Source organism: Papaver somniferum, chromosome 9 (assembly GCF_003573695.1).
Source record: "Papaver somniferum cultivar HN1 chromosome 9, ASM357369v1, whole genome shotgun sequence".
Taxonomy (NCBI): domain Eukaryota; kingdom Viridiplantae; phylum Streptophyta; class Magnoliopsida; order Ranunculales; family Papaveraceae; genus Papaver; species Papaver somniferum.
The window spans coordinates 26164097-26183675 of record NC_039366.1 but is presented as its reverse complement, the minus strand read 5'-3'; the positions used below and the strand labels follow the sequence as shown (position 1 = coordinate 26183675).

Sequence of the window (19579 nt, the reverse complement as noted above, 5' to 3'; positions counted from 1 at the left end):
GATCTTTAAAGAAACTAATAGGCTCTTTTATTGAGGCGATCGGTTACTCAAATCGAAGGCATATTATGGCTTCCTGTTTTCCCCTTAAGAGTTCTAACTTTTGTAAGGCTTATAATATCTCGGGTCCAATTCCAACTGTTACTCAGGTTTTCTGAGCTTCATATATTTGGTGACAGCTTCCGTCCAAGGAGCCAAATGGCAAGGTTAAATAAATTAAACTTGCAGACCTAATTTTAAAACTTCCGTCCAAGGAGCCAAATGACCTAATTTTATGTCTATCATACCAGTTAAGTCATTGGGTATGATAACCAAGACCTAATTTTAAAACTTTCCTTCGTCCTAATTTCTGAAATATGGGGGGAAAGTTATAAAATGCAAAAGAACACAGGCCACCAAACAGTATAATACAACCAATAATTGGATGTACTATACCACCCTGTGTTTCTTTTTCTTCTCTGTTTTTCTCCGAGCACTATTATGGATAGTACTTTAAGACTAATTCAGTTTTTTTTTTTTAGTTTAATGTAAAGACTAGTTCAGACTAGAAGAAAGTAACTTTATCCTTTAGGGTTAATTAGTTAAAGATGATGCATATGTAGTGATTGACTGATTAGTCAAATAACTATATATGTATATGTTGATAATGGAGAGAACTTGCAACCAACTCCCACCTTACTTATTTTTTTATTCATATCTCCCCTATCAACTTTGCATGCCAGCATCTTTGTTCACTCTATAAATACTGAAAACCTCGTTCTCAATTTCATTCATCACATACTTCGTTTAAGGAAAACAAAAACTAGAGAAGTAGTAGTGATACAGAAGTCAGTGAGTGAATTTCTAGCAAGGTCGAAAAATGGCTCAAACTAACATTAGTCATCTCATGGTTCTTTCACTATTTTTATGTCTTGCATTTTCTCCAGTTTACTCTTTCTATCTTAACCCCAACTTTTATGAGCAATCCTGCCCAAAGGCTGAAGAAATTGTGAGGTCTGTTGTTGCGAAAGCTGTCCAAAAAGAAACTCGAATGGCTGCTTCATTGCTCAGGCTTCATTTCCACGATTGTTTTGTTCAGGTTAACATAATAGTTAGCGCAGTATATGTTTTAACTTCTGATAGAAAGTACTAAACTATTGTACTTTTCCTCTTTTAATTAATATATCTGACTGTCTTTTGTTTTAATTTTTTCCTTGCTTTCCTTGAAGGGTTGTGATGCCTCGCTTTTGTTAGACAACAGTAGAAACATAAGAAGCGAGAAGCAGTCAAACGCAAACAGAAACTCAGCTCGAGGATTCGAAGTCATAGACGACATTAAATCTGCATTGGAGAAGGCATGTCCACAAACTGTCTCATGTGCCGATGTCTTAGCTCTAGCAGCAAGAGATTCAACCGTATTGGTATAAAACTCATTACAACTTTGACCCTCAATGCTATCATACATGGCGTCATCATATTACCCCACTATAAGGCTGATGGACGAAATGATAGGATTTGATGAACTGTATGTATATTGTACAGGCTGGTGGTCCAAATTGGGCGGTTCCACTCGGAAGGAGAGACTCCAAGACTGCAAGCTTAAGTGGTTCTAACAGAAACATTCCTCAACCAAACAATACGTTCCAAACAATTCTTACTAAGTTCAAGGTTCAAGGCCTCAATATTGTCGATCTTGTTGCACTTTCTGGTGAGTAACGAGTTCTCGATGACGTGAGAATTAAGTGTTAATTTTGAATGAATATATAGTTACAAGTGAAAAACTTCAGCATCTGGTACAATCTAATGGGTTTTCTTAATCATTTTCAGGAAGCCACACCGTTGGAAACGCTAGGTGCACTAGTTTTAGGCAAAGGTTGTACAACCAATCAGGGAAAGGACAGGCCGATTACACTCTTCAACAAGTGTACGCCAATCAATTGCGAAGCCGTTGTCCAAGATCCGGCGGTGACAATAACCTGTTTTCCATGGACTTGGTTTCTCCTGCCAAATTTGATAACTATTACTACAAGAACATTTTAGCTTCAAAGGGACTTTTTAATTCTGATCAAGTTCTTTTAACAAAAGATGAGTCGTCAATGGATCTAGTTAAGCAATATGCTGAGAACAACAACTTATTTTTCGAGCATTTCGCACAATCCATGGTTAAAATGGGAAACCTCTCACCATTGACTGGATCGAATGGCGAGATCAGGAAGAACTGCAGGAGAATTAATAGTGGATATTAAGAGAAGAATGTCAAGTGTGTTTTTTATTTTTGTTTTTATTTCTGTTATTGTTTTCGTCTGTGTGGTTTTGCTTTTGAGTGCCTGGCATGTTAAAAAGTGGTACATTGTTGTGATTTAAGCTATTCTTAATAAACATTATAATTGAGGAAAATACAATGATGTTTGAAATCTTTTAAGAAAGCAGTAAAACTAAGAATCTGAAGCTGATCTTCCAAGCAGGATAGAATCATAAAACCAATAATATCTTCAATAATTCTTTGTTGATCGTGAGAATCTCCTGTGAAAAATCTCGGGAGATACAACTCTAATGGAAACCCCTATTTTATCCAGGCTGAGGCCCCGGGACTGTGTCTTTCGGAATTTCCCCGGGAGACTCTCACAGTATACGTAACGGCACTGTAATGTCATGGGCATGAGTTACTGATCAAAAAAGAATGTCTTGGGCATGAGTAACCAATAATGTTAAATGTACCGGAAAAAAATCCCGTCGTTTTTCCGGGTGAGATAAAAAGTTGGTGGGCTCCACCATTAAACCTAACGGGGCACACCAAAAGTTTTGTTTCACTCATGAGTTGCAACATCTCAGCAAGGAATCCATGGAACCTTTTTGTCCCGTGGAATCCTCACAGACATCATTTAATCTTTAAAATGGGCCAAAAGTTCTAGCAAATATTTATGTGTCTGCTTAGTAGGAAAAGGTGGTAAATTATAGCAGCCCATTATAAGGGTAGTTAACTCTGTTAGAGGTGCTGCTATAATAAAACTGAATTGGATCACAGGTTAGCAATTCTAAAAGTTCCTTATCAAAATATTTTTTAGAATGCCTGAAAAACCCTTATTTACTTATTGTTAATTATTCGATTAGCTAATCATTAGATTAATGAATTTCGTTTATATTTAGTGAAAATATTAAATCATATTAAGAGTTAGGTTTTGCGGGGGAAAAGGGTAGAAAGAGTTTTTCCTTATTTTTTTTGGAGATTTTAGAAAACCTGGATTATGATTTACTCAACCAAAATGAGTGATTTCAAGTGGCAAATTGGAGGTGGGTTGTTGGAGCACTGCTCGGTCGAACTCGCAAGCGTTGCTATATATCTCAAGATTGTTTGTCAAGTTTCAGTGTCAAAACAATAAAGTCTTGATTTCTAGTCTACTTATAGCTATGTCTCGGATTAGGATAGAATGTGTAATTGAGCTTTAGACTTCACGCCGTTCATCGATTGAAGACGAAGATCTACTAAGGGGAGCTTGGATGAACTTTATCAACAAAAGGTATGTGGAGACTTAAACTCATCTATCACTCAGAAGTTTATTCTATTCTATCTCCTATTGAGACTAATTCGTATAGCTATATGGACTTTTACATTATACACATTTGATATTTCGAGTTGAGTTTAACTCGCTTATATATTTCTCGAAATATGTGTTGGAAAGCTTTTTGCTTTAACTCAATCATCATTATACTTGACGAGTTTTGTTGGACACAATTTATTTGTTGGAAACTAAATAATGAGTCAAAAAATGATCATGTGAAAATCGCCTAGTAACATCTTACATGATTAATGTGAGACAGTCATTTGATGTAGACTCGAAATGTTTCGTATTGAAAATTACTTATAAGCTAATAGTTTGTGTGAGATAGTTATTGTCGTCTTCTAAACATGTTTCAATGATTGAAATGGGAGTTTAGAACAATTAACCATTGTCTGGATATAACACAGTATGTAATACCTGTATGGAAACTGTTGTAAGAATGATTCAGGTCCGGGAACCAAGTATGCAAACCCGTATGCGAACGATTTTAACTGTTAAAGTCCGGGAACCAAGTTTTCCTACCCGTTTGTAAACTGTTTCACCTAAGTTCGGTCTGCAAACTGTCGGAAAAGATCAAAGTATGGAACTCTAGTTTGTGTACCCATTTCCAAACTGAGTTGGTTTAAGTTCTAAAATCGGTTAACTATGATTTCATACTCATGAACAAATACATTTATAAATTAAGGAATGCAATCTTTGCAAACCGTGGCTAAAATGTTCATTAACTAATTCTTTTGAATCAATCCGATTTTGCTTCTATTGTGTCTTGTATACTTCTATGAGAATATTAACAATTTAAGAACTCTATGAGTAACACAATTAGATTAATTTGATTATCATTTGATCTATAAGTGTTAAGATGAATGTGGTTAATGCAAAAGTGTTCATATGGCTAACATCGGTTAACTATTGTTGAGCCAACTCAATATACACGTTTAGGTACGGTTACCCATATCTAAATGAAGGTATATTTCATTTGTGTATAACAAGGTAAGACCATGTAACGGTGGAGAGATATTTCCAAACTTAGCTTGAATCTTAAATCAGTCATCTAAAGGTGAATATTGATTGCTTTGTTTCAAAGCTATCAAACCCTGATTTGAAGACTATATAAGGGAGAACTCTAGCAACTGGGAAACACCTCATGTGTGATACTAGTTGCGACTATAGTCGATTCTCCTTTAACCTAGGTTTTTCCTAAAACCATTATAGGTTAACGACTTGAAGACTTCATGATTCTGAAGCCAGACCCAACTATTTTCTCTGTGGTTGCATGTTCTGATGTTAATGTTATATCATATTGAGTATTATTTCACTAAGATTTGCTCGAGATTTATCTCCGATAGGTAAGATATAAAAAGTAATCACAAAACTCTTCATCTCATTTTTTGTGATACCACAATAACTTGTTCTACTACCATATAGTTAAGTTATTGTGAGGTAATTGATATTTCTAGGTTGTTCTTCGGGAATATAAGACCGGATTATCAATTGGTTCCTGTTCACCTTGATTTATCAAAAGACGGAACAAAACTTCATAGGTATTTCTGTGGGAGACAGATTTATCTATCAGAATAGACTTTTCTGTGGGAGACAGATTTGTTTATCAAGTCTTCGACTTTGGGTTATAGTAACTCTTAGTTATGGGTGAGATCATCTAAGAGAATGAAGTGCGTAGAGTCTTGATGGGATTCAGAGGCGTAAGAAACACGACTATACCTTAATCAGTGTGAGATTGGTTAGGGCTCAACTACATTCCAGTCCGAAGTTAACTTGTAGTAGGCCAGTATCTGTAGCGTCTTAATACAGTGTGGTGTTAAAATCTGGACTAGTTCCTGGGGTTTTTCTGCATTTGCGGTTTCCTCGTTAACAAAACTTATGGTGTCTGTATTATTTCTTTTTCGCATTATATTTTTTATATAATTGAAATATCACAGGTTGTGCATAGTTCAATCAATTGGTAAATCCAACCTTTGGTTGTTGATTGAAATTGATTGACACTTGAACATTGGTTTTTGATACCGTTCAAGTTATTTCTCATATCAATCGGGCTCACATATTCCTATTTGTTCGATTGAAGATTGTACCGAGAAATTGAGATATCTTGGATGTTTTTCCTTGATTGAGTTTGACTGTCTAATTGGTTGTATTGGAATTATATTAGAGTTAGTCCATACAGATTGCCGAACGAAATATTGGGTGTGGTTGTTAGACCCCCTCCTTTTCAATTGGAATCAGAGCAGGAAAACACGCTAAGACCTCATAAGTCTGTGTTTGTAGCAATTTGATTTTTATGGACGAGTCTATCTCTAATAACGTACTAGTTCAGAAATTACCAGATGATTTTCAAAGCTTGGATTCACCTGAGAGAACTGTCACATCTAAGTCCATATCTAAACATTCTCTTGATGGAGATAACTGGGAAACACGCCAGAAGAAAAGTTGGATGAACTTTTGACGAAGGTGTCTCAGATATTGATAGAGATGTTGATGAGGAAGTCTCAGAGTATGCTAAGGTTTTGAATTCATTGGAAAAGAAGAAGATGACAACTTCTCATGTCACACCTCTTCTGACTCCTCTCTGTCTAGAAAACAGGAAATTGAAAAGGATTTACGGAGGTCTTTATGTTTCGAATCGCTCTTGAGAATTGATCCTCAAAGATTCTAAGGAAAACCTGAGTAGAAAGTCACTTGAATGTGATAATGCTTATTAAAAATACTTCTTGTTGGAAGAAAAACTTGCAGAATCTGAATCAAGGATTAACTCTCAACAGAGCTGTTTCAAAGATAAAGAAAGTGTTTTTCTCTCGAGAGAGAAGTAACTTGAGGTTGATTTAATTGTTGCTCTTGATAAAATCAAGATGTTAGAAGAGGACTTGAAAAAGTTCAATACTAGTTCAAACAAATTAACCACTATGCTAGGATCAAGTAAAAATCATCGTGATACGCGAGGATTCAGCTATAAGGGAATATATGCTCCAAGTATTAGCAAAGAGGTAAAATTTGTCAAGGCTATTGATTCTTCTCAACAAAAGTTTTTTACGGATGGGAAAAGTGAAATACCTTCACCGGCAGTTACGGTTCGGAAGAGCAAAGTTTATCAACCTCCAAAGCCAGCACATACGTATCCGGGTAAGAATATTCCTTATATTTGTCATTATTGTGGAAACAAAGGCCACATGAAAAGGAGATGTCATTTTCATATAAGGAATGAGAAACTTCGTGATGTTCTTGTTTGGGCATCACAAGAAGTTATGAAACCAAGATCATATGTTAAGGATAATCCCCTTAACATTCCAGGTTGTAACTATCCAACCTTTAGGCAAAGGAATCAGTGCTGTAATAAATCTAGATTTTCATATAAACGTCATACGAAGCCTTTTCACAATCGTAATGGTTATCAAAATGATAACTTTGTAAAGACGAAGATAAGATCTGATGCTCCCAATTGGAGAAAAACTAACCTACAAAAGAATAGTTAATCCAACTCTCTTCCAAGAAATATAGAAGAGAGTAATAGGAAAAAGGTTCTGGTTGTTCCTAAACGCACTCAGCAGTGGGTACCAAAGAATGCCAATGATGCACTGAGATTCAAAAGGAATGATCTCCCAGAAAATTCCATGACTATGGAGAAGGCAAAATCCATGATGTTGGAAGTTTAAAATTTATTGGGGAAAATGAATTTGGATATGAAAGGTTCTAAAAGTGATTTCTTTAATGATAATTCAAAAGTCGAACACAAGAATCGGTGGAAGAAGAAACGAAATAAACCAAAAACTATAGATTGTGAGAAATCCATGGTTGCGGAAAAGTCGATTTCTAACACCTGTGGTGAGCAAGACATTGTTCACCATAACACAACTTGATTGTGTTGAAAGTGCATCCTCACCAAGAAATGCCATGTTATGTATACGGTGAGGGAAGCACAAGAATTGGGGCGCACACATTATGTTGGGTATGATTTTGAAGTTTTGGTAACATTGTAGAATTCGATTGGATTCTTCTAAAAAGGTATGTCTCTAATCTTGAGAAAGATTTGTTTTTTTATTATTTGCTTAAAGTACTTATAATGATTCATGTACCTTGTGTTTTCGTTCATGTCTACCTAACTTGATTTGCTTTGACAATAGTTGTTCGGGATGTTTGGCCTTCTTGGTACACTTCAGGAATGCATACCAGTTTGCAAATTGAAATTTTGTAATAAAATCCAGGGAAATTCGTTTGCATACCAGTTTGCAAACTGAAAATTCAGTTACTCCCATTTGCATACCCGTTTGCCAACTGGCCTGTAGACGTTGATATTGGGTAAACTTGTTTTGGCCGTAACTTCTTCGTCCGAACTCGGAATGACGTCATTCTTTTTGAATTTTCTTCCTCTTTGAATTCTATTCAAAATGGTGATGAATTCCTGTATTTGAATGAGTTAAGATTGGTCTTTTTCATGTTTCTTGTTTTTGAGTGTTTTGCTCCTTGCATCGCACTTGTGCCACTTCTCTTGGAATTGTTCACTTAGATTCTTGGAGTAATTCTCTTCTAATATCATTAACAGCTCTTTTAAGAGCTTTGTTGGTGAATCACAAAGAAGGAAGTTCAAGAATGGGCAGGAGTACGTGTTTCTCTGAGATTCTTGAATGTTCACAATCCTCTTTTGTGAACTACGGTGCATGGTCGTTAATGACTTTGTATCTTCTTCTTTGTTAAGAATTTTTTTTATACGCCTTTGGTAGCCATTCTTGGTGTAAATCCATGCGAAAAAGATTGATTCTACCTTCTAAGGGAAAATCATCTTGTATGCTCTTTACGAGTTTGTTTCTTACAAGTTTTCTATTAGGTTTTTAATCTTACTGTCTAGGAAACTTCTTATGAGAATTTATTCTTGTGTTTTAAGAAGGATAACTAGGGTTTGTAATAGCAAATATTGTGATTACACATAGCTATTACCAACAATTTTCATCTTACAATGTTTTAGATTTATTTAGTTAAATTCTAAGTTGTTTGGAAGATGATTTTGAAGTATTAATCTTTATTGGTTTTATATATTGAAAAAGTATTACGGGATATGTGCGCTTACATCCGTGAACTATGATTGTCCCACATATGTCAAAAGTTAAGTCTATAATGTCATTATGCAAATATTGATAAAAGATAGAATGAACATTTGTATATTCCGCAGTATTGATCTTTCCCTGATCCACTTCTATGTAAAAGTACTGTATGGCTCCATAAGTTTTCTTGTGTTGAGCGTCTTCGATTAAATTAATCATTAAGGTTCTCTTGTGGTTAATTTATTCGAGTTTACTGGATACAAATTCATGCTTCATGTGATTTGTTAGTGTCCAAACAAATCCATCTTTTCTTGTAAAAGTAAGGTCGCTCTTGTTGTTCTTTCGGGAAAGACATTTTATGGGGGAGAGTTCTTAATTGAACTCGTTCTTAATTGCTAAATCTTTGTAGGGAGTGCGGATGCGGAATATTGTAGGAGTTATTATGTATCTTTATAAACTCCTTGATGAATACACTAAGTTTCGACTATGTGAAATCATCGAAACCAAGTTGATATGTTCACTTTTAGTCATGAATAATCTTTATGAGAATTTCATTATAATCCCGTTAATTTTTGTACCTTTGCCAATTTATATTGACAAAAAGGGGGAGAATTATTTTGTAGTTCACACTAAATACATATGGTTTACGAATCATTATGTAAGGGGGAGTGGTTTTTATTGTGAGATGAAGTATTGACTAAGGGGGAGTGAGACATATCACCATAGTATTATTGTCAAAGCTGTGATACAATTGAACTTTGATGCTGTGTAAAAATACTATGACATTGTATAACATTACGAGAACAATCTTGTTGAATATTGTTATAGCTACGGATCTTCAACAACTATGATGCTGAGTTGAACACGTCCAGAATCACTGGAGTACTTGGAGTGACGAAGAATTCAAGGAATGTTGAAGAACCAAGGAAATCAAGCATTTGGATGAGAAGCTACAAGGTTTATTTATTTTGTAATCCATATGTATTGATAGTTTTCTCACTAAAATTGACAATGTGGGAGATTGTTAGAGCACTGCTCAGTCAAACTCGCAAGCGTTGTATTCTCAAGATTATTTGTCAAGATTAGGTGTCAAAACTATAAGTCTTGATTTCTAGTCTACTTATATATAACTATGTCTCGGATTATGACAGAATGTGTAAATGAGCTTTAGACTTCACGACGTTCATCAATTGAAGACGAAGATCTACTAAGGGGAGCTTAGAGGAACTTCATCAACAAAAGATATGTGGAGACTTAAACTCGTCTATCACTCAGAATTCTATTCTATTCTATCTCCTATTGATATTATGTCATATAGCTATATAGACTTTTACATTATACATATTTGATATTTCGAGTTGAGTTTAACTCGCTTATATCTTTCTCGAAATATGTGTTGGAAAGCTTTTTGCTTTAACTCAATCATCATTATACTTGACGAGTTTTGTTGGACACAATTCATTTGTTGGAAACTAAATAATGAGTCAAAAGATGATCATGTGAAAATCTCCTTGTAACATCTTACATGACTTGTATGAGACAGTCATTTGATGTAGACTCATAATGTTTCGTATTGATCGTTCGATCACTTGAAAATTACTTATAAGCTAGTAGTTTGTGTGAGACATCTGTTGTCGTCTTCTAAAGATATTTCTATGATTGAAATAGGAGTTTAGAACAATTAACCATTGTCTGGATATAGCACAATATGCATACCCGTATGCAAACTGTTGTAAGAATGATCAGGTTCGGGAACCAAGTATCCATACCCGTATACGAACGATTTTAACTGTTAAAGTACGAGAACCAAGTTTGCGTACCCGTTTGTAAATTGTTTCACCTGAGTTCGGTCTGGAACGACAGTATGCATACCCGTTTGCGAACTGCTAGAAAAGATCTAAGTCCGGAACTCTAGTTAGAGTATCCGTTTGCAAACTGAGTTGGTTTAGGTTCTAAAATCGGTTAAGTATGATTTCATACTCATGAAAAAATACATTTATAAATTAAGGAATGCAATCTTTGCAAACCGTGGCTAAAATGTTCATGAACTGATTCTTTTGAATCAATCCGATTTTGATTCAATTATGTCTTGTATACTTCTATGATTGAAAAACTCTATGAGTAACTCAAATAGATTCATTTGATTATTGTTTGATATAGTAATGTTAAAATGAAAGTGGTTAATACAAAAGTGTTCATATGGCTAACCTCGGTAACTATTGTTGAGCCAACTCAATATACACGTTTAGGTATGGTTACCCATATCTAAATGAAGGTATATTTCATTTTTGTATAACAAGCTAAGACCATCTAACGGTGGAGAGATATTGCCAAACTTAGCTTGAATCTTAAATCAGGTTTTTATCTAACGGTGAATATTGATTGCTTTGGTTCAAAGCTATAAAACCCTGATTAGAAGACTATATAATGGAGAACTCTGGCAACTGGGAAACCTAATACCCATACCTCTTGTGTGATACTAGTTGCGACTATAGTCGATTCTCCTTTAACCTAGGTTTTTCCTAAAACCATTATAGGTTAACGACCTGAAGACTTCATGATTCTGAAGCCAGACCCAACTATTTTCTCTGTAGTTGCATGTTCCGATCTTACTTGTTATATCGTATTGAGTACTATTTTTACTAAGATTTGCTCGAGATTTATCTCCGATAGGTAAGATATAAAAAGTAATCACAAAGCTCTTCGTCTCATTCTTGTGATTCCACAATAACTTGTTCTACTACCATATAGTTAAGTTATTGTGAGGTGATTGATATTTCTAGGATGTTCTTCGGGAATATAAGTCCGTTATATCAATTGGTTCATGTTCACCTTGATTTATCAAAATACGGAATAAAACTTCATAGGTATTTCTGTGGGAGACAGATTTATCTATCAGAATAGACTTTTCTGTGGGAGACAGATTTGTTTATCAAGTCTTCGACTTTGGGTCGTAACAACTCTTAGTTGTGGGTGAGATCAGCTAAGGGAATCAAGTGCGTAGAGTCCTGCTTGGATTCAGAGGCGTAAGGAACGCGACTGTACCTTAATCAGTGTGAGATTGGTTAGGGCTCAACTACATTCCACTCCGAAGTTAATTTGTAGTAGGCTAGTGTCTGTAGCGGCTCAATACAATGTGGTGTTCAAATATGGACTAGGTCCCGGAGTTTTTCTTGTTTTGCGGTTTCCTCGTTAACAAAACTTATGGTGTCTGTGTTATTTCTTTTCTGCATTATATTTTTTATATAATTGAAATATCACAGGTTGTGCGTAGTTCAATCCGTTATATCATTGCTCGGTTGATCCCACTAGCGTTGGTTTGTCAAGTTAGTTTTTAAATTTAATTTCCAAAACACATTCTTGATTTAGTATACTAAAGTTAGTTTCAGATTAGACTAGGTCTAAGAAGTAGAATCGAAGCTATCCTTAAAGGATGAAGATTGAAGACTACAAGAAGACATCAACAAGGACTTCATCAACAAAGGTATGTGGTGACTGATTTCATTTGGATTCTTGTTCAATTCTACCTTTCTAATCTGTCGAAACAAATGCTCACTCTATGGAACAATTGCTATGACGGTAAATGTACATTTATGTGTATATAATCGAGATTATTTAAGCCACGACTTTTGAGAAAATAACCTTTATCCATGTAAAGGTTCTCGTGAATGAGCTTACGAATTCAACGAGCCAAGAATCACTAAATTCCGAGTTATAACGATGGAATGAGTGATTTATTAAAGCAATAGTTATAAGTGTTGCTGAAACTGTTAGAGTTCGTTAGTAGGAAACAATCCACGAACTGTTTGTAACGGTTCACGGACTTGAGCCCAATTATGTGACTAGAGGCCTTTTTTAGTCATGTTATTGATGTTTCCTTATCTAAGTAAGATAGCTATTACTCCAAACATATTTGATTACCATATTAAAGTGTTATTGATATCTTTTAATTCCTTCCTAAGATAAATTGTGATTTATCACATAAATACTGTATTTGCTAAATTAATTATTTATTTAATTATTTTGGAAAAAGTTGTAACTTAGAAAAGACTCCCAAAATTAGGAGAGTCTTGAAAAAGGAACATAGCTCTGTTAGCTTCCAAGCTACCCTGTTCACTATAAATAAAGGGTTCGTGAATATCACAATTTATCATCCCTTGGAAAATTGGTGTAAGGTTCATAAGGTTGTTTTCCATGTCTTATGTTCTTCGTGAACAAGAGTGAGATAAAAGTCTTTGCCCTGAGGATCGCAAAGCCGTGTTGATAATTATCTTCGTGATTGTTGCACAACTTGTAATCTAGGTTTTTCACCTCTTGTCCATTCTAAGGTCTTCTCTTATAATATAAGACCATCTATAGATTTCAGTTCTCGATCGTATAACAACACTTGTTAGTCGAAATCGGAACTAGAAAGAAAACTTCGATTAAGATATCTCGTAAAAATCCTTAAGAAGTTTTAAACAAGATATCTCTAGATTTATTCTAGTTGTTCTTGTTGCACAAGTGGAAAATGAGGTTTTTTAAGTCTGTTTAGGATTTAGAAAAACGACTTCCGATGGCATTCTAGGCTTCCAATGGTAGACGTTTTGGGGATAAAAACAAAGAGAGCACCGAGGGAGACTTAATATTCGGGGGTAGTTCAGTAATTATTGGAGAGTGCCACGTGGATTCTAATTAAGTCCGTTGAACTGTTTCTATGGTCCCATATTCCCAAACGGAATTTTTATTAGATTAACTATTTCTCACTCTTCAGATACACCTCACAGATCCCCTTTAACAAAATTACCAGACCCTATATTTTCTTTCATCACCATCACCTGTTTAATTTGAAGAACAGTTTATTCATTTCGGATACTCAAAATCAACGAAACCTTATTTCTGATTTCACAGATTGAAACTCGCTGTTAGAAATCATAGCTTTATCCTAACCTCTATCTCAAATTCAAAATCCCTGTTCCAGCAGAAATCAAAAGGAAACTTTGTAACTCTAGATCTAGTTGTTTTTCTTCTGAAATCATCAGGGGTAACATCGATTTAATTCTGGCTTCATAAATTTGATAAACTTAAACTTTTAGTATTATTAACGATTTTTAATTTCTCTCCATCCTCTCTCATTTTTTGCAGGAAGGTGTTTCATTTTTCTAATTTTCCCGACAAGAGAACTCATCAAAATGGGTAGAAGAATCTCTTCTCGTAGTGTAAGAAACAAAACCCCTAAATCTAATTTTGAACATAACTATAATTCTATTTTGATCTTTAACCCTAACTAATGGTTTATTTTGTTTGTTTTTTGAGTCTTTTAGGTTGAGGTAATCGTCTGCAACATTACAAAGAAGGATTTAACTGCATCATAGATTGGTACTAATTTCATGATTCTCATGGTATTGCTCAAGTTAATAGTGTTCTGTTAATTGTTTTTTTCTTTGTTGCTTTTCTCCGGTTGATTTGTCTGCGTTTGATATTTCTCTTGTTTTTGTAAAGGTTGGTTTAGACTTTTGAGTAATGGGTTTTCTTAATTTTTTAGGTAAGATTTATTGCATACAGTTTTGACATATTTGAAAGATGTGTGGGTTGTTTGTTGTTTGGATCTGTTTGCAATGAGGTTGTTTGTTGATGATTCTCCACAGAAGAAGGTTCGATTTCCAACACTCTCAGGTTAGTGTTGTTCTGTCACTTCTGTGGCTAATTGATGTATGTAGCTTAATTATGTGGATTTTCTGGTAAGAATTTGAACATAGTATGTAGTCTATTTGATGTTTGATTAGGTGAGAAGAAGCTGTTGACACCACGGCCACTGCAGAGGACAGGTTTCTTCTCAGTGCTGGAATCTAGTATGTTATCTCCTAGCACTACAGGTGAAGCTTGGGTTAGCCAAGCATGGAGAGCCAATTGGTCTTGACGAGAAGCCTAAGGTTGGTATGATAGTTATTGGTTCGGTTGTCGTTGATCCAAAGACAGGAGCATGGCTTGGTAAAGGCAAGGTAAGGATTTCAACTCGATTGTTTTTACCACTTTCTCGTATGAAAATCGTTGGGGGGACTGGATTACTGCTGGGAATCAGAACTATTATTGTCATGGTTGGACATATTATACAACTTCAATTGAAATAATGTTATGGTGTATGAGAGTAGTACTATTAGATGAAAGAATTGATACCTATTGATTAGGATTAGTAGTTGGACCCAAGGACATCTTTGGGTAAAGTGAGGGTAGCGATGTTGTCACAGTATACTTGATACATTAATTGCAGTATAATTCATCTTTCATAAAATAGCTGTAAGCAAATTTCTCCTGCACATGGTTTTGATAGGGGTACAACATTCTCAGAGCTTATTTTTCATTACAGTTGAAAAGTTGGTGTGATGCAATGTGAATAACATGAAGCGGAGTCCGTTGATTAGCTGTGTATGACTTACTCATACTTTAGAATGACCCTTCACGTTTCAGAACTTTAGAACTGAAATTAAGGTTGTCATTTTATTATTATGGATGGCGAAGCCGCTGCAATGCGCATTTCAGATATGAACTGTTTATTTACAGAAACTTCAAAAGAGAATCTTGAAAGCTCACTATATGATTGTGTACTGTTCAAAACATCTACTGTATGAATCACTTTCAGTTATCTTCACTGCATAATTCCTGCAGAATGGTTATGTAATCTCAAAATTTCACTGTTGTTACTTGCTAACTGATGAACACATCAATCCTCATGATATAAGTAGCGACTATATCTTATGCATTCTGTATATACATTTTAATACATAGTAAGGTTCGTTAAGTTGTTTTTCCTGTGTTTTAGGGTTTTGCGATACATGGGAGAAATTGATGACAATACTCCAGTTGTCACTGAGTAGAACTTTATGTAGCTGAGAAGTATTAGTGATACAGAAGTCAGTGAGTGAATTTCTAGCAAGGTCGAAAAATGGCTCAAACTAACATTAGTCATCTCATGGTTCTTTCACTATTTTTATGTCTTGCATTTTCTCCAGTTTACTCTTTCTATCTTAACCCCAACTTTTATGAGCAATCCTGCCCAAAGGCTGAAGAAATTGTGAGGTCTGTTGTTGTGAAAGCTGTCCAAAAAGAAACTCGAATGGCTGCTTCATAACTCAGGCTTCATTTCCACGATTGTTTTGTTCAGGTTAACATAATAGTTAGCGCAGTATATGTTTTAACTTCTGATAGAAAGTACTAAACTATTGTACTTTTCCTCTTTTCATTAATATATCTGACTGTCTTTTGTTTTAATTTTTTCCTTGCTTTCCTTGAAGGGTTGTGATGCCTCGCTTTTGTTAGACCTTCTTATATCTTCTCCATGTCAAAGTAATGCATTCAATTCGGTTCACCTCATTTTGGAAACTAGTTGAAACGCTGATAAAATTCATGACCTATGATCCTACAATTTCAAATCATGTTTTTTTTTTTCATCGGCTTCTTGACATGATTCTTACTCTGTCCTTTCTCCTTTTGTCTCAGTGTTAGTGTCTCGTAGTATTGTTTTTATTTAATATCTTACTCATACTGGTTTTATTTAAAATGTCTATGAAGTCTTATGCTCATTAGTGCCTGCCGCCGACTGGTTGAGTTATTGCTGTAAGTATCACCTTACTGTATTATGTTTTTAGACACTGCTAGATGTATGGTAATTTGTGAGAGATTTTCTTTTCCAGTCACCCATCTCCTACTGTACTCATTCATGCCCTCCACACGGTTGGCAGTATCGTCACTGGAGATGATCGTCAGACCCAGGTATCAATGACTTTGTTTAACCTCTATCCTTATGAAATGTGATGATTAAACCTTTTTTGTTATATTGGCTTATGTTTTATTTTGTCCTCTATCTAGTGTATCATTGAGCTTCAAGCGCTTCCCTGCCTCATGAACCTGTGGACACAACCTTTAAAAGAGTATCAAGAAAGAAGCTTGCACCAAAAACCAAATTCAGGTATTATATATTATATGTTTAAGGTGGACTCCATTCTGTCCTTGAACTCCATTTGCACCAAAAGTCTCTTGCATTTTCTGACATTTGCACTAATGGGATATGCTTTCATTTCAATTTTTTATAGTCCGTGACAGTTGCTGATATTATTGATCCTCTAATTCATCTGCTTCAAAACGCTGAGTTTGATATCAAAAAGGAAGCTGCTTGGGCAATCTCAAATGCAACTTCTGGGGGATCCCATGAGCAGATCAAGTACGTATTCGTTCTGTTTTTCTTGGGTTCAGTAAGGTTGTGCCCTGGTTTAGTTCTTACTTGATGAGTTTATTTGAATCTTGGATCTTAATATGTGACAGGTACTTCGTGGCTGCATCAAACCACTGTGCGATCTTCTAATATACCCTGACGCTAGGATTGTTACTGTCTGTTTGGAAGGTCTCGAGAATATTCTGAAAGTTGGTGAGGTTGAGAAGACCATTGGAAACACTGATGGTGTGAACTTGTATGCTCATATGATTGATGAGGCAGAGGGATTGGAGAAGATTGAAAACTTACAGAGTCACGACAACACTGAGATATATGAGAAGGCGGTGAAAATTCTTGAGACTTACTGGTTGGAGGAGGAAGATGAAATGCCTCCTCCAGGTGATGCTGCCCAAACAGAGTTCCATTGTGGAGGGACCCAGCCCCAACTTCCTTCTGATGGATTTAACTTCGGCTGAAGGTATGCCCACCGAACGACCATATTATATTTCTGTATGGATGGGAGGCGTGGAAAATGCTATATTGAGTAGTATCTTATTCCAGTTTGTGGGCAAAGTTTTGCTATGATTAATATATTATCTGCTTTATTAGATGAATAGTTATTTTCATTTGGCTTCTAAACTAAAATTCCAGTTATCTATCCTCTCTTGAAATGAAAACTTTGCTTTAAAATCACTGAGGGATGATGTAGTTTACTATTATGGCTCACATGTTCGAGTTATGATCTTAGTATCTTGTATCTTTGTACTTAAGAAACTATTTTGGATCACTGATGTGTACTCTTATGTCCAAAATGTACATGAAAGTGGGTTTGCAAGGGATGAAAGTTAAAAGCTGGGAGAATGAGGTGAAGGTCAAGTCATATCAGGTTTATTTGGTCTGGTCAGTGCACGTCATCGAGTAGTTATTTTGTCCTGTTTGCAGAGAGGTGCTATAAAATAGCAAGGGGTCAGCTATGAACTACGCTATTTCACTTCCCAATGAGTAAAAATAGTTATAATATTAATAGTCGATTGTTGCCGGTTTTATTAAATACCTGGTCGTTCTAATAAGGTTTGATGTCTCTTCTATAAACATTTTGTTAGTGTTCATTACAGTGGAGTTATGAAAACTATGACAACATATGCAGAGAACCGAAACCAACTTGATTTCTTAATCATCTGAACATCTGTGACAACTTATAATTGTATATGAAAACCACTCATGATTGTAGGGGTTCTTGGGATTCTTGACTCATGTTTTTCATTATTTTGTAACGTTGCCTAACATGTCATTAATCCCCATATCTCTTGAAGTGTAGAATGATTTGGAGATCTTACTTGATGTTAGTAGCATATGCATGAATTCACATGTGTGTTTTAGTTGCTGAGCATATGTTCAATTATATTGGCAGGTTTGGTATAATTTTCTTTTCTTTGCTTAGCCTAGAGATTGCCAGCTATATTTGGCTGTGAATGTACATGTATTAGTGTCTGAAATTATTTGCACATCACTCGAGTTTCATTTATGCGAGGGAGATCAACCATAACTCAGTTGTTAGAGAATTGCTTGTTTTTTAGAACCATTCATGCTATGGTGTCAGAACTTGTTGTTAAACTTCTAATGCCCATACTTATTTTGATGCAGGTATACTATTCCGATCAGTTGGGCAGCTCAGTTCATCTTTTTGCTGGTTTTAGTTTATTTCATTGTGTGTAGGTTGGTTTCCACCAATTGTAAGAACATAAATTTTTAAGAACTTAAAAATGGTGTGAATTCAGTAATTGTGTAGAATTTTTTGGGGTTTGACCCAAGTCTCAGCTCAATTCACATGTGAATTCAGTTTGTACAACAAATTTCAGATTTGAATTCAATGGTGAATGTTTTGATTAGTTTATGAGATGAGCTTCTAATTTCAATTTAATTAGTTTTTAATTGTTGGTTCAGTCAGAAATAAGTCAGAAGATTTAAATGAATCAGATTTTCTGAAATAAGTCCAGTCAGATATACCAGTTAGAGTGCGATTCAGACGAATCAGCTATTCTAAAAATATTCAGACCAGCTTTATGTTTTTTAATATAAAAGTAAATCTATCTCCATCAGTATTATGGATGACTGATGAAGGACGACTTAATTTTTTAAAATTACCGAACCTCAGAAGCAGTCTTTTCGGGAAAACTAAGCTGGCCCCCGAAAGCAGTCCTTTTTAGATGTAATATGACTTTTTCTGGCAGACTTGTTTTTGCATTTTCCGCTGGTAGTAGAATAATTAGGTATCTCTTCCATTTCTGAAGAGTATAATGAAACCTAATCTACAAGTTTGTTTTGATATTACTTTTACCTAGTAATTGTTTTTCTCAAAACAAATACAAGATTTCCAAAACCTTGATTCACATCTAAAGGGAAATCAAACCGGTATTTGTGAAAACAAAAGATCGAAAAGTATCAACGTGTTGTTGCGTCTTCTGAAGAGAACTAACATTCTTCCAGAAGATTTTTGAGAGCATTTCTGAAGAGAACTGTGTTCTGCTAGAAGATTTTTGAGAATAACTTCTAAAGAGAATTTGTGTTCTGCTAGAAGATTTACGTGAAGAATTCCTAAAGAGAATCGGTGTTCTGCTAGGAGTTCTACAAGTGCTTGAATACATCTGAAGCAGGAATTACATCTAGTCCGAATAGGTAGTAGGAAATTGGTGTAACAACTTATAATTAGTGTGTGTTTATTCTGGACTAGGTCCCGGGGTTTTTCTGCATTTGTGGTTTCCTCGTTAACAAAATTTCTGGTGTCTGTGTTCTTTCTGTTCAGCATTATA

At 35.2% G+C, this 19579-nt stretch overlaps 1 protein-coding gene and 1 long non-coding RNA gene across 17 annotated transcripts; both read left to right on the top strand.

Moving 5' to 3' along the window:
* The first annotated feature begins 771 nt into the window (after positions 1 to 771).
* Positions 772 to 2390, top strand: LOC113309947 (peroxidase 72-like). Its single transcript, XM_026558464.1, has 4 exons — positions 772 to 1075; positions 1206 to 1397; positions 1519 to 1684; positions 1804 to 2390. Exons 1-4 carry the CDS (start codon positions 857 to 859, stop codon positions 2220 to 2222), a joined length of 996 nt encoding a protein of 331 aa, XP_026414249.1. The 5' UTR covers positions 772 to 856; the 3' UTR covers positions 2223 to 2390.
* A 10944-nt stretch (positions 2391 to 13334) lies between these two features.
* On the top strand, positions 13335 to 18665 carry LOC113309948. 16 transcript variants are annotated; one of them, XR_003340824.1, is made up of 12 exons: positions 13335 to 13604; positions 13706 to 13779; positions 13885 to 13962; positions 14106 to 14236; positions 14347 to 15722; positions 15853 to 15904; positions 16130 to 16174; positions 16252 to 16330; positions 16427 to 16526; positions 16651 to 16778; positions 16880 to 17247; positions 18414 to 18665. It is a non-coding gene; the product is annotated as an uncharacterized LOC113309948 (long non-coding RNA). The 16 variants fall into 16 exon arrangements; XR_003340814.1 differs by having other exon boundaries at positions 14347 to 14562; positions 15381 to 16174; XR_003340813.1 differs by having other exon boundaries at positions 14347 to 14562; positions 14928 to 16174.
* Positions 18666 to 19579: the final 914 nt, after the last annotated feature.